At 32.6% G+C, this 15,692-nt stretch overlaps 1 protein-coding gene across 1 annotated transcript in view; it reads left to right on the top strand.

Annotated features, from left to right (window-relative positions):
• LRP1B (LDL receptor related protein 1B) overlaps positions 1-14,824 on the top strand; it is a 2,178,569-nt gene extending 2,163,745 nt beyond the window's left edge. Inside the window, exons 88-92 of the mRNA XM_086368415.1 lie at positions 860-936; positions 8,981-9,071; positions 9,999-10,143; positions 13,000-13,098; positions 14,388-14,824. Coding sequence (XP_086224541.1) covers positions 860-936; positions 8,981-9,071; positions 9,999-10,143; positions 13,000-13,098; positions 14,388-14,528 — 553 coding nt within the window. The 3' untranslated portion in view covers positions 14,529-14,824. The remainder of the gene's footprint in view (positions 1-859; positions 937-8,980; positions 9,072-9,998; positions 10,144-12,999; positions 13,099-14,387) is intronic.
• Positions 14,825-15,692: the final 868 nt, after the last annotated feature.

Genomic DNA, 15,692 nt, shown 5'->3' with positions numbered 1-15,692 from the left:
ATTCTTGATATCGTGGTATTTGACAATCATTTTAAATAAGAACCAAAGCCAATTTAAATGGTTCTCTATGGATTTCCTCTGACAGATGCACAGAGGCATCTGTGTTAGCCAGCAGACCTTATTCAAACATAGCTAAAACCATTCCAGCATTCATTTTGATGCAATCAGCTAATTATATGGTTATGATTTATGTTTAAATGAAGAATTTTAATCAGATCTATTATTTTAATCCTCTGTTAAACTTCCCATCATAATGTCAAGGTTCCTGTATGAGCAAGACAAATTCTCTGAATGAAAATTTCAGCATATTCTCTTGATTTCATGGTAATAGAATTATGATCTTACATGGGAAAGTACTATATTTCCTTATCTTTGATTTAGAAGAGTAAAAATTCTGCAGTCTGAACTATGAGACAGATGACCACTTACTCTTTGGTAATTAGTTACACTTTGGAGTTAGAAGCAGCAAAAGTAAATTACAGAAATTTAATAAACAAGGATTTGCTTGACAGGCAAGCTCCATTTTTATAGTAGCATAATTTTCAGTATTTCTCAAATTAATCTCAATTTTTAATTAAAATTTCAGTTTTGTTACAAAATCTGCCAAATTTAAGTTTAACATATAATAAAGAAAAATGAATGTAAACTTTAAAAGAAAGTATTTTAACAAGTGAAGTCCAGTGGAAGTTACTCTCAGCATACTGACAATATGTGGGAAATAAGCAGAAATCTCTATTAAGTATTCATGAACTATGATAGTTGGTTTCTCTTTCATTTCATTTGCTTGAAGTCACCACATTAGCAGACTTGTGAGTTTTGTTACTCATTGATTTGTTTTGTGTTGTTTTTATCTTTCCAGGTGCTCCACCAACTGGTCAGGCACACAGTGTGAGAGGCCAGCCCCAAAGAGCAGCAAGTCTGACCATATCAGCACAAGTAAGCTTCTCAGATTAATATCTTTGGTGTCTCACATAGAATAGAAATCATTGTTTTCTTCTTACACCACCCATCTTTCTTCTTACCCATCAACTGAGGGAACTGAGTCTTGGAAAACCTGCTTCATGGAATTTTGCCAAAGACCCACTTCAATCCAGGTGATTTTTGAAAGATGAAGCACTGAGCTCCTACCTGGTGACAGGATCAATCATTAGGTACTCTTTCAGGTTCTGAGGGTTCATCTCAAACTTTGGCAGTTGTCAGAACACACACCTGCAAACCTAGCATGAGCTTTTCTTAGGAAATGTGTCAGCTGCAAAAGATGCAAATATCACAGTAGATGTGAGAATGCTGCAGGAAAAAAAATAATTTCATGTTTTAATTAAAATGTATTATTCTTGAAGTGCATTTCAAAGTGTTGTGGAAAAACAAACTTAACCAGTTAGTCTCAAAGTGATAAAGTATGTTAACAAGAAATTTTTAATAAGGATCCTAGTTGCTTTACTGCTTCCTTATCTTTAAAGTACTGGTTTTGAAGTATAGTAAAATATAGTTCAGTATTTTGCAAGTTTTTTTGTGTGTGTAGCTGTAGCCTTAGGACATGTCTCTGATATGAAGATTCATCTATATCAACATTTTGTGTCTCCACAGACACATTGGAAGACAGTGTGTGTGTTGGAAGGCATTCTGTGTCTTTCAATATCTTTAAATGATTTTATAAAGATTTTCAAAATAAAACTCTGAAAGAAAAATTTCTCAGTTCACACATATTAGCACTAATGAGTGAGAAAGTTTTGAGAAATCTGTAATAACTATCAAGTAAGTAAATATATTCTTGAAGAGAAAAAAACAGTATCTCTGGTTGATGACGACTTAGTAATTTTTTCTAGTACTTCACTGCTGGTATTGTGCACATGAAAATAAAATACTATGGAATTTGTGAAAAAGGAAAGATATTATCAAATTCAAAAGTGTATGATTTTTGTGGTTATATGGCAGAAACCAACATAACATTGTAAATCAATTTTCCTCTGATCAAGGAATAATTTTTTTAAAAACAGTATATGATTTTGTACCTTAGACAAAGTTCCCAGTGTTTGCTGATTTACTTGTCTGTTGTACCTGTCCCCAAATAATTTATCATTGCTTGAAATTCTTCCAATGACACTATCCAAAGTTCCACCACTTAGAGATTAACTCGGGCTAATAGGGATGACTATATTTGAAAAATGACAATTAGGCCTAGAACAAATAACCTTAGAACTGAGTACAGAACAAATAACCTTAGAACTGAGTACTTTAATTTGGAGATGTGAGGTAAGTGATTCCAGTCAAGGAACATGTGGGGTTAATTACCTTAGCATTTGTGTGTTGTCTTAAGAAAGGGAAGGGAGAAGAACTTAGCAAAGATATGGACATGTAATTATAGGAATAGGGCACCAGGATTTGATGAATGGGTTCATAAAATATAGTAGAGGTGTAAAAATATACCTTGCCTAATTTAATATTTCAAAAGAAAAGCAAAAGAAAAAAATACTCTTATCTATCTCTCTTCCAGGATCATACTAACATTATTACCAATAATTCTTGGGAAATACCAATGTATATGATTTTGTGAACTAGTTATAAGACTCAGTCATCATCAAAAACATTTTTTAGTGAAAAGAAATGCATTTGATGTACCAAGCTATAGAACACACTGAGGTAATAAACTGATAATTAATGAAGATATAGTATTTTAGCCTTTTATGGTAATTTCTCAATTATGTACGATAAATAAAAAATATTCTTTTAGAGAGGTAAAACAATTTTAAATATTGATAAAACTCTGAAAGGAAACAGAGTAGAATGTCAATTGAATTTTCAGTTTATATATAAGGTCCATCTACAAGGGAGAAGTTTGGGTGCTGGAAGATGATCTTGAGGGGTGTGCCAGTTGTATTTGTTGAAAGGTGATGTCTTCAACCACTTGTATCAGTAACAAGCTCCCGTATAAGAAAAATGTCTCCAATTACATGCAGCAGCTCTAAAACGGGGACTATCACATGGAAGGAGGCGTGTCAAGTAGTTGTAACCCCTTTTTCAAGGATTTTGATGCCTATTCTTCCATCACTGATTTAAAGTCATTAAATTTAATGGAGGTATCAAGGCACATTGAAAGGACTATTAGCTATGCAAATGTCAAATTATCTCAGGTTTGAGCGAAGTTGACCAAATAATGACTCTATTAAAAGGCACTTATCATCAGACATTTGTGCTGAGAGAAACTTGCCTCAGTAACTTTGAAAAGAGAGGAAAGGTAGTTAAGCCAATCTTTCCTAAGGTAGGAGGGCTATTTTTATTCTGTCAGGTAAGCTCCAGTGGTTTTTGAATTGTTGTCAAATGTTCCCCGAACCTGGGCAGAAGTCATCTGTTTTATGGATGGATGTTTTAGGAACATGTCCTCAAACCTGCACTTCTACTCACAGTGAAGCATTCTATAATCGTTGGGCCTTGGTGCCATCAGGAATATACTGCCTCTGTCAGCCTCACTTGTGTCAGCTGGCACGGAGATTTACCTTTCTAATTGATGAACAACTTTCTTAATCAACTCTGAGTAGTCATACTGAGGTTTTCTAGCCCTTGCTGTTTGAAGTGTCTAAAGATCAGCCTGTGGAATTAAGCAGATCTATTATTCTAGAACCTCGCTTAAGTTCTACTTGAAAAAGTTAGTCTGAAAATTCTTATTTGGAAGAGTTTTAAATTAAGGATGATTAAATATTTTTATATACTCCTATTTTAAACTTACCTGAAGTTTTAAAGGAGTGGATACTCAACGTTTGGATTAAGCTATTCATATCTGCTACAATTAAGGAGGATAAACATACCCACAGCATTTGTCGGGCAATACAGTGATGCTGTATTTTATTGTAGTGACAAGGAATGTGTGATATCTGTTAGGGAGTTATACGTAGCTTCTGTTTTCCTACTTTATCTTTTTTAAACCATGATATTTCAAAAAATATGGATTATACCAGAGAATTATAAATGTGCAAATATAGAGATAAAAATGCTACAAAATCATGCATTTGTCCTAATTCTCCCAAAGCAAGTATTTATTGAGCCTTTACTAAGTGTCAAGTAATGTCTAGATCCTAAAGCTGAATCAGTGCATAAAACAAACAGTGCCTCTTCTCATGAAGCTGAGTGGGGCTAGAGAGCAGAGAGCAGGGGAGGATTAATTTAAAAAGAAAGCAAGGAAACAAGTAAACTTTTGGAAAATAATTGTGAGTCTTGATTGGACCTATTAAGGAAGTAAAAAAGGCACAGAAATAGAGAATATCAGAAGAGAACTGATATCAAGAGTGATTTCTCTGGGATGGTGATATTTAAATTGACTTGAATGATTAAAAAGGGGAGGAGAGACTAAGGGTATTTCAAACAATAGGAGTATCAGATACAAGAATCCTGGAGGGACTGAAAGAAGACCAGTGTCCTGGCACAAAGGGGACAAGAGAGAATGGTGCTAAGTGAGGATGGTTATGAAAGACCAAATGATAAGCATCCTCCTGGAAATCCCTGGAAGGATAAAATAAGTTTGGAACATGATTTTTTTTATGATTTTTAAAATTTTATTTTATCAAAATGGTTAATAAATAGCAGTCTAGTTATTATATATTTACATACACATATACACTCACATTTATGCATATACGTAAACACAAACTTGAGATCTGAATATATAGCAGCAAGTCAAAAGAGGTCATTGTAATGGTATAATTTATGCTTATATTTTTCTACTATAAGTTCAACCAATAAATAAAAGATTCTTTTCTTTAATCTTCATGAAGCCTTCTGGTTTCCATCCTAACCTCTTGAAACATCTGTCTTGTTTGTGAGATACTTCTTTTTGATCTCTTCTAGTTAATTCATTTATTACTCCATACACTCTGCTTGGCAATCCATAATTCTTTGACCTCAGTTTTCAACTCTTTGCCAATTACTCCCAAATTTCTGTCTTCAATCCTGATTTCTCTCCTGAGTTTGAGACATGTATACCACTGCACAATTGCTGTATCCATATCAATGTCATCTCTGTCTATATCTGTATATCTATATTCTACAGGAAACTGATGTTCAGTGTTTCCCAAAATAATCTCATTCCCTTCCCCAATCAGCCGGCCATTTTAATGCACCTTATTTTGCCTTCCTGTCTACACAGCTGGCCACAGAAATTTACCCAAGCAACACTTAGGAGTCACTCTTAACCTTCCTTCTAAATTGACTTCAACAATCTATTCAATAGATGTTACTTCCTAAATTTTCTTCAACATTATCAGCTTGAACATTCCTTCCTAACATCCCTTTGCTTCTCTCTTCAGTCACAGCTCCCTCCAACACCCTCCACTCTACTCTCCAGTCAGGCTGTTCTTTAATCTTTTCTCCTCCAGGTCTTCACATTTCTCTCCCTAGGTTAATTCAGTATCTCCTCCTCCACTCGACCTGCATTCTCTTTCATGGGAATAAAGAGGACTTCCATCAGGTTTCAGAGACATACCAACCCTCCTCTTCTATCCCAGATCTAGTTGGCTCCTCTATGTTTGCAGAGCTGCATACTTTCACTAGGCTAGTGCATATCACTGTGAATAAACCCATGTGTTTGTCATCTTCCAGTATACATCAAACAACATGAGAGGAGGGACATTTCTATCCCCACTGCAAAGTATAGTAAGTGTTGCGTGTGTGGGACATAGCAACACTTAAAAATATATTTGCTAATTGAGAACCAAATGGACAGTCCCTATGATATCTTAGGCACTGTGCTATCTACAAAACCTAGATAGATAGCTTATGCCCCCAAATTACAAATGAACTACTCTCTACAATATGTTGTGAAAAGTGAAAAATAGAGTTATGCATGGAGTGATACAGCAATATGTATTTTGAATTAGTCAGTAAACATGTATGAGCACTTTCTGTATAGTAGACACACTTCTATTTACATTACTGTGATGCATATGTTAATGATAACACTCATTTTATTAATGTGTAAACTCGGACAAAGATAAAAAATTGGCCCCAGCATATGTGCTAGTGAGATGAGATTTGAACAGAGGTAGCCTGGATACACAATCTGCTATCTCAATTGTGATGCTGTACTTCCTCTCCCATGGAAGATGTTTCTTCTTGGCATAGCAATTTGATAATATAGTTCTTTCAAATGAAAAAGCATTACATAATGGGGCCTCAGAACAACTTTGCAAAGAAAGACTGGCTCTATTTTCTTTTTTTAAATTAATCTATTTATTTTAATTGGAGGCTAATTACTTTACAATATTGTAGTGGTTTTTGCCATACATAGACATGAATCATTTTCTATAAGAAAATTGTTGAGATTCCCTCTTCACCCAGTAAGTACAGAGTGTACTTTAAAAAAAAATCTGTTTAAAACAGTCCACCAACAATATACTGTTAAAAAAATCACCTGTAATAGACCTTGATTGTTATATGTTACAATATGATATTTACTGCCATGTACATTGCTTGGAAAAAATACTTCTTTTGATAAATACCTATATAATATTCTAAAAATATATGTAGTTTCCAGTTGTTTCCATGCATATAAACTATTTTACAAAAAAAAAGAGAAAAACTTGCCAAATTGCTACCCTGCATTATTTATCTACTATATTGAAGATTATCACAGTTACCTTGATAGGTTATATGAACATATTAGAACAGTAGGCTGTTAAACAGAGTGCTTGTAATGTAAAGGACTGGAAGCCATCTGTCATGGGGAAAAGAAAAACGAAGGTCTTTTAATCTTTTTTTTCTAGCATGCATAATTAACAGCATTTCTACCTAATAGGAATAAAAGAAACTATGTAGAACAAGTAAAATCTAAGTATCTAAATAATTTGCAATTGCTTGGAGGAGAGAGTAACTTTATGTACCTTAAAACCAATATTGGTATTTTAAACCTACAAATTTACCACAAATTTTAGCAGAAAAAAAAAAAAGATAAAGTGAGGATATTTATAAAGCCATGATTAATTAAGTCAATTTATGAAGAAACCAAGCTGCTCACTGGTATTTAAAATTTGTGAACAAATGTTAATTACTATCCAAGGTGCCAGATTCTCTACTTCTATTAAATACTAATAATTGCACGTGCATATAGTTCATTTTCCCCAGTCCAAGAAGGTAATAAAATATCAACCTCACTCAATTATATAGTGCTGGTAGCAACATAAAAAAAGAAAAGAAAATGAGTATTACATTTCAGAAACTGACTAAAGAAAGAAAGCCATATTTTTCCTTACATGAAAGAGAGAGTTAGTTATTTGATTATTTCAGACAAGCTATTTTTGAAGTTTCAAATTGAAAGATTATCTTATATATGTCCTTTCTTTAATAAAGAATTTTTGGTATTTTAGTAACTGATCTCAAAATGCTGGGAAAGATTGAAGGTGGGAGGAGAAAGGGATGACAGAGGATCAGATGATTGGATGGTATCGCTAACTTAATGGACATGAGTTTGAGTAAACTCCGGGAGTTGGTGATGGACAGGGAGGCTTGGCGTGCTGCAGTCCATGGGGTCGCAAAGAGTTGGCCACGATTGAGAGACTGAACTGAACTGAACTGAAGCAGCTGTTTATTGTGCTTAATATCACCATTAATTTTTTATCATAGTACATGTATATGCAGAGGACAATTCATATATTTAATAACTCTTAATGTTTTATTCCTGAACCATTCAAGATCCTCACATTAAAATTTAACTAGTTTGGGTATTGCTTTGTTTCTCATTTTAGACAATGATTAAGCTCATTTGGCAGTTTCAGTCAGATGCTTTTCCCAAATAAGCAAAGGCTTTATCTTATGGGTACTAGATATTTGTCTGTTGGAAATGTGGGTATTGGGTACTTGATAGAGCTACTTAATACTCTCCTGTTATTAGGCAATGCTTGCATTCTGTTTTCTTCCTGCCTAAGTGACATATGACCCTAGGTGTATCTTACTATGGATCACATCAGTGGCAAAGAGGTATTGTCTTCTTTAGGAAAAAAACAAAAAAGATTGCTTTTCTTGCCAAAAAAACTAAGACCCGCTTTCTATGACCACTTTTGAAAATCTATTCCATAGAACTTTTACTCCATTTTGAAAATGAGTGATACAACCTAAGCTCATTCTTATAAATGTATGGAAAAAAAGGGAAAGTAGACATTTACAACATAAGCCAAGCCCCCAGATATGGTTTGTTGAAACTGTTCTGGAACTACAATTTGAGAAAGAGAATCCTCTTTGTTCCCCTACTTTGTAGAATCAAGCTAAAAGCCGTATGTGGTAGGTCTTCATGTCTCTATTTTTATGGGTGGAGAGCATGAGCCTCAAATTTTAAATAACTTTTCTAAGGTTTCAATTCAGGTAAGTTGTGAAACTATTATTTAGGCTGCTGCTGCTAAGTGGCTTCAGTTGTGTCCGCACTCTGTGCGACCCCATAGATGGCAGCCCACCAGGCTCTGCCGTCCCTGGGATTCTCCAGGCGAGAATACTGGAGTGGGTTGCCATTTCCTTCTCCAGTGTCCATCCAAATCCGACACTGTTGCCCCTTTTGCTTTCCCAGGCTGCCATCTAACTTGGCCATGTACTTATGGCCAGATATTTATACCTAAAGGAGAAAAAAAAACAACTAATGATGGAAATATAGCCAGGCAAATTGCAGAAATGTGTATTCAGTCAGAGTTTATTTATTTATATCTTTGCAAATAGATGTCTGGTGAGAACAAGACTCAGACTGACAAAGAAGTCAGTATTTCTAACCTCAGGTATTTAATTATAACATATAAATAAAATATATCTAAAGAAATGTTTCCAGTAGTTCAAATATTTAATAGGAAAAATGACTTTGCAGTAAAGTAGTGATGAACTAGGAATATAGACATTTGGCCTAAGCTTTATTGTTATTATGTCAATGGTCAAATGATTTGATGTAATAAAGTGTTGTTATGTCCATCTTGACTTCATTTTGTGTGTTGATCTGTTCATTCATTTCTTTTTCCAGGAAGCATAGCCATCATTGTGCCTCTCGTCCTCTTGGTGACTTTGATAACCACCTTGGTAATTGGTTTAGTGCTTTGTAAAAGAAAAAGAAGGTAAGAGGCAGTATTCTAGACTAACAGTAAATAAATTACATAAGTAGTTATAGAAACAGTGCTTTTTAAAAACTTCTTAAAATGTGATTTACTTATTCCAACTGCATAATTCTGTGTTTTCTGAGCCATTTTATCCTTCTTTCATTTTAAGCAATTATAATTCAACAAACTTTCTCTTATATTATATTGCTAGAATGGTTACATTTATTGTATATATTCTAACAAAAATTACAAGGGAATATATTAAACTTTCAATAGAATTTTACATTTTGTTAGTTTTTCCTTCAAATAGCAAAAACCTCTTAAGAACATTTTATAATATTAATGTGTTAGATTATCAATGTCAATAGAATGATAATGATTATGTATTATATGTCACAAATTGTGTATTTCATTCATAAATTATACATTTGTTGATTTTATATATTTCAATTTATATGAATGCACAATTAAAAAGATCTTTAAGCAGTGAGTTGTCTGTGGGGTGATTATCTGGAACCTAGAGTTTGTAAGTCAGTTTTTGCATTATGTAAAGGAATTTTAGCCCCATGACTTGGGGATTGAAAACAATTTCAAAATTTCTTTGTAACTCTTTTTTATGAATGTTTTTCAGGAACAAAAGGGGAAAAGTAGAAAGTAAAAGAGTAATTAATTATATTCAGTTTCAACTAATGTAGTATTAGCTATTTACAACGAATGTTCCAAGTGCGTTTTTTATTGTTAAATCTAAATAATTTGGGAAAATGATGTATTACAGTAAGAATTTTTTGTCCCTCTGTGAATCAATGACTGTCATTTATTTTCAATGTATTTTATGTATGAGTGTTCCACCAGTTCTAGAAAAATGTCATTAAATCTGCAAATACAGTAGTTTCATACACCATGTTGTGATATTTAGACAACTCATATAATGTTCACATTTTATAGGACAAAAACTATAAGAAGACAGCCTATTATTAATGGAGGAATAAATGTAGAAATCGGCAATCCATCTTATAATATGTATGAGGTCGACCATGATCACAATGACGGAGGTCTTTTAGATCCTGGCTTTATGGTAGATCCAGCAAAGGTAAAGTTTTAAGATGATGGACTATGAGCACTAATATTATTGAGTTATTTCTCTATAATATGGTTCTGATTTTCATCACTATTTCTTTTATCTGAAGTTAGATTAAAGAACTAGGATTTATTGAATGTTATAGTCTTTTCTAAAGAAAAAATAAAATTATGGACTGCATTCACCTGAAGCATGAAGTCAATGTAACGTATTTTAGAAAATTATATTCACTTAATTTACAAGCATAGATGTCTTAGTCAAATGTACTAAGGTGCTGGCACATCTAAATATAAGCCTGGTGAAATTAAATTTTATTAAAATTTATTTTTTTAATTTACTTAAAAAAAAAAAAAGAGTACAGCATTTCATTGCCAAAATAAGTACTTCATTTCCAGTAATGTTTCACTGATGAGTCCACTAAGCTATGTCCTTGGATTTGTTTATAATCATATCACTTTTAAACAATATTTTTCTACCTGTTATAACATTTTACTTATTGGTTTGAGACTTATCTGTGATATTTATATCCTAAAAACCCACAGTCTTTTTTTAAAATTTCTGTTAGTACTGAATGCTCAATTTGGAAGTTTTTATAAAAAAATAGATAAATGATACAACATCTAGGTAAACTTGCAAAGATTTACTTCACTTTATTATCCAAATATTTTGCATGATAATTATAGAATATTTTACTATGAATTAAGAGCATCAGTTTGCTAATATGGAATGATATTCTAAGCTTATTTATTCATTAATTAAATGGTTCTTTACATTCTAATATATTAAAGGTGTTATGTCCAAAATGCACCTTTATATTAAATAATTATATTAACCACATGGCTCTGTACTCATAGCAACAGCTGTTCCCAAAGAAATTGAAAAGGTCTCTTCCATTCAATCTACTCTGAATACATGGCCAGACTTTCTAAGCCCAAAACTGGTCATCTGAAATTGAAGTATTCATTTCTATGAAAAGAAATCAATCATTATTTATAGAAAAAAATGTTATCCTATCAGAAGATGTTGTAAATGTTTTCTTCATTAGAAATAATTTTCAGTTACTATAAATTATAATTCAGTTACTAACTCCTACATTTGAACTTTGTCATGAAATAAATTCTCATAACCTAAGTTTCAGTGTTTTCTATTGAAACTAAAAGCTATACATGCTGTCCATATTGTTGTTTGATAATTTTTTTATAAAGGAGAAAGAGATCTTAATCAATAGACTTCTCATATTCTAATAATTTTTTCTTAGGAACAAAATACATTACCTGTAAATATAATAAGGGCTGATGAGGATATATCTCATGCACTGCTATGAACAGGAGAGTTCTCATTTTCCCCATCATTTTACTTCTACTGATAGAATTAAGCCAATTTTGGATACTTAAAGGGAATAGCTTTTTAATATTCCATTTATTTTTTAATGTTTACTCTAGGAAGATAAAAGTATGCTTCAGGGCCCCTCGAGTATATTTTAATATATTTAGCAAATAACATTCAATAAATATTTATTTACCAATTTTCTGACTGACTGACCAAAATTTCATTAAATGTGACTTAGATGGCTGATTCTATTAGAATTTATTCTAGAAGTTGGCTCTGATGTTTGAAATAGAAATATGAATTGTTACCTAAGAAGTAACTGTAGAAAATATGTTTATAGGTATAGACAATTTTGAAAAGTGGATGACCACACCAAAGCAACCTTAATGATGAAATGTTTTTCATAGATTTTCCATTTGTTACAGTTGTTTGATATATTCATGATGTAATCAAATACAAACTTCATGACATGTAAAGACTTTTGTAGAATGTATCTGTTATTTTCAAAAATGGATAAATTTCTCCCTCAATGGTACCTTACAAATGAATTGAAATAATTAATAAATTTTATTTTTAAAAAGGTTTGTCTATAGAGACATTCACAGAATACTTTGAAAAGCTCAGAAAAGAGGAACTGGTATCTATTGATTTTATACACAAACTCATCTCAGTCCTTACTTAGATTGTTTTTAATATCATCTAAGTGAGAATTTGTGGGGAAATAAAGAGATGATATTGACCTGAGTTTATGTTTAAAATCTTTTTCCTTAGATATTTGTCCATGTTTCAAACTTTATGATGATTCATTGTTAAGAGTTGATAGATTTTTAAAAATATGTATGTTCATTAAAATCCTTCAACTTTTAATCTAGCTTTCTTATTTCCTATTTCCTTTTTGGCCACTAATAAGTATTCTGTGATGAATATGAGTGTACCAGATTGACTTTTTCTGCCCTTAGACCCCAAAAAACTCTAAAACCATTGTTCTTGCATGGAGTTTAGTGAGCCAAAAAATTAATTTTCTTTAAACTAGAAAGTCAGATTTCTCAAAAAAAAAAAAACATAATTCATTTTTATATCTCACATTTTAAATTTCATCTGTATTTTCTAAAAATATAGAAGTCATGCACCTTTAATTAGAGCCAGTCAGATATTTGAGTGTCCGGAAGGGGCTCCTATCAGAACTTTTCAAACAGAAAACTTAAGTGAGGGAGGCTGATGCATTTTTCACAGGGCTCTTAGCAAATATATGCTTTTTGGGGAGGGAGAATGAAGTTAAATAAATGGAAATGGGTGTAGGTTTCTAGGTACATGTTATGTCTATAAGTAAGCTAGACTAAGAGAAATGTCTACTGTAAAGTATGGATCTAATATTAATAGATGTTTCATAAATTATTGAATCTACCATAAATATACTGTTGATGCCCCAGGGCTGAAGAACATAGCTTATGTTATTTTTATGACTTAACATGAATTTGTGTCAATGAAAATAGTTCCATGATATTAGATCAGAAACTAAAATTCTCTGTTTACACACAGGCCAGGTACATAGGGGGAGGGTCCAGTGTTTTCAAGCTTCCACACACAGCGCCGCCCATCTACCTAAACTCTGATTTGAAAGGACCACTAACTGCTGGGGTGAGAGAAAACTCATTACTCCATATCCATTCCATCACAGAATGCCTCACAATCAAAAATGATTACTAGACTTAGATAGGGACTTAGCTTTAATGATTTTTAATTAACAAAAGGTTTCAAAACTGCATTAAACTTGGGAGTTTATGTGTCCTGCTTATGCAAGATTACATGCAAAAAAAACGTTATCATTTTAGGCAAGCTATTCAGTAGAAATATCTCTTCTCCAAAATTTGAAAATGTTAAAGCTCCGTAACAATAAACATGAGCATTTGCTATTCTTAGAATAGAAATCTCTAGCCAGAAATGTAAACTGAAGGGTTTACATTTAAATTTATGTTTGGCTTTATTTTCTATTAAGATGCTTCGTTTAGTATCTGCAAATTTGGTGTCCTTTTAAATAAAAATACACTACAAAATGTGGCATCATATGGAGACGTTAGAAATGGTGTATGAAACCATTCTTAAAAACTTTTTATGTAACTGGTTTCTAGAGAAAAGGGCTTTGTCTAAAGTTTGTTGTTGTTTAGTCACTAAGTCATGTCCAATTCTTTTGCGTCCTCATGGACTGCAAGACTCCTCTGTCTATGGGATTTCCCAGGCAAGAATATTGGAGTGGGTTGCCATTCCTTTCTCCAAGTGATCTTCCTGACCCATAAATCAAACCCCACGTCTCCTGCATTGCAGGCAGATTCTTTACCATTAAAGCACCAGGGAAGTCCTGTCTAAAATTGCGTGGTTCATATTAGACAGGAGAGGGATTAAAGACGATATTAAGATTCTCAGGATTGAATGTTCTCACCCTTGTACCTTTCTCTCATCAGCTGTTTTTCATTCTCATTTTTTGTCATGTTTGTCTCATTTGCATGGATCAAAAATGTAATATTTATTTATTATGATAAAGGTTTAACATTCTGTTTTATAAAGACAAAATTTTAAAATGCAACTATGTAACAATCTTGGGTTAAGTTAATAAGACAATTTGGTTTAATGTTTCCTGCTTTTATATAAAGTTGCAGTCAATATACCTTTAATGAAGATTTCTTTAGGCTTTCAGTATGTCAGAGCTCCCCTTAGGTTCACAAGTTACCTGAGAAACACACAATTATGTTTTTATCTAATACATACTAAAGTTGATGAAAGCATATAAACAGAATTTAAATTATATTTATATAATTATTATTTAGTAAGTTAAGTACAGTGCATATACATGTTAACATGAAAAGATATCATTGAAGATAAATTAAGGTAGTCAAAACAGGTAATAAAAACATTTTTATTTTTTTCTTCAGCCAACAAATTACTCCAATCCGGTATATGCGAAATTGTATATGGATGGGCAAAACTGTCGAAACTCCTTAGGAAGTGTCGATGAAAGGAAAGAACTGCTTCCAAAGAAAATAGAAATTGGAATCAGAGAAACGGTGGCATAATCGGAGATACCTTTTATATGCTGTACAAATGTATAAAATATAAGGATTACTTTTGTATGTTCCAACAGTATTCTACTTGTTTTGGCATCAGCATTACCTCTTCCTTTATCTTTTTTCTGGTCAATTGTTTTCTGAGTTTTCTGGGTTTTATTTTTTGCTGATGACTCTTGATTGACCATTTGTATGGTATTTTTATGAAAAAGAACTGCACTACAGTACAATTTACAACAATGCTGCTGATGACACACCTTTGAATTTGTTAAAATTAAAAACAACATATTCCTTTGTAGTGTGAATATGAGCAATCTATTTTATATGAACTTCTTTGGTTCTACTTAATCAACAAAGAGAATCTCTGCACATTTTCATTATATGGTCTGAAAGCTGTAATACAATATCAGTTAATTTTCTGTTTCAGTTTATGGAAGAGCGATTGAATAGTCAACTCTCTTCTTTGTGCCCTTTAAGACTGATTCAGACTGCTGAAAATATATAGCTCTCACAAGTTCCACATCACCAGCTTTGAAATTAGTCTTAGGTTGCCAAGTGATAGATGAGAATTTTGAGAAAAAAAAAAAAAAACAACTTTAAGAATTTATAAAACTAATAATTTGCATGAACACATATGACTACATTTTCCAAAATTTAGTGGACTCTATTGTGATATACTAAAAGTATACACCCTATAAAAATAGTTATATTTAGGTATATAACATAGCAAAAATATAATTGAAAGTGGAAAGATCACACTTGCTATGGGATAAGACATTTTGTTTTCCCTTGGTCCTGAGGTCAATAACCAGCCTAGAACACAACAGGGCATCAAGCACTCATGTCTTAGGAATTTCCTCCCAGTCACATGCATTTTGTGGAGGATTGACCCAACCCCTTAACACACAGAACACTAAAGAATACAAGATAAGCACACAAATTGGTGACACAATTTCAATTATGTGAATGCATTCTATTTGTGAGGCCAAAAGGAATAAGCAAGGCAGCCGTTATGGTGTAAAGTAATCAGTAGATATTTTCCATATACAATATGACTGGTCTATGATCTGCCCTATCCAAAATATGTTCTTAAAGGACTTTCCAAGTTATGAAAGAACAATCATCTGCCCATTATTAAAGGTGGAGAGTATACATGCTGACCAGTTACTCTGA

The sequence above is a fragment of the Bos grunniens genome, chromosome 2, assembly GCF_055505025.1.
Source record: "Bos grunniens cultivar Pamir isolate PY7600 chromosome 2, Bosgru_T2T1.0, whole genome shotgun sequence".
In the NCBI taxonomy this organism is placed as follows: Eukaryota; Metazoa; Chordata; class Mammalia; order Artiodactyla; family Bovidae; genus Bos; species Bos grunniens.
The sequence above is the reverse complement of the archived record's forward strand: the minus strand, read 5'-3'. Positions and strand labels throughout refer to the sequence as shown.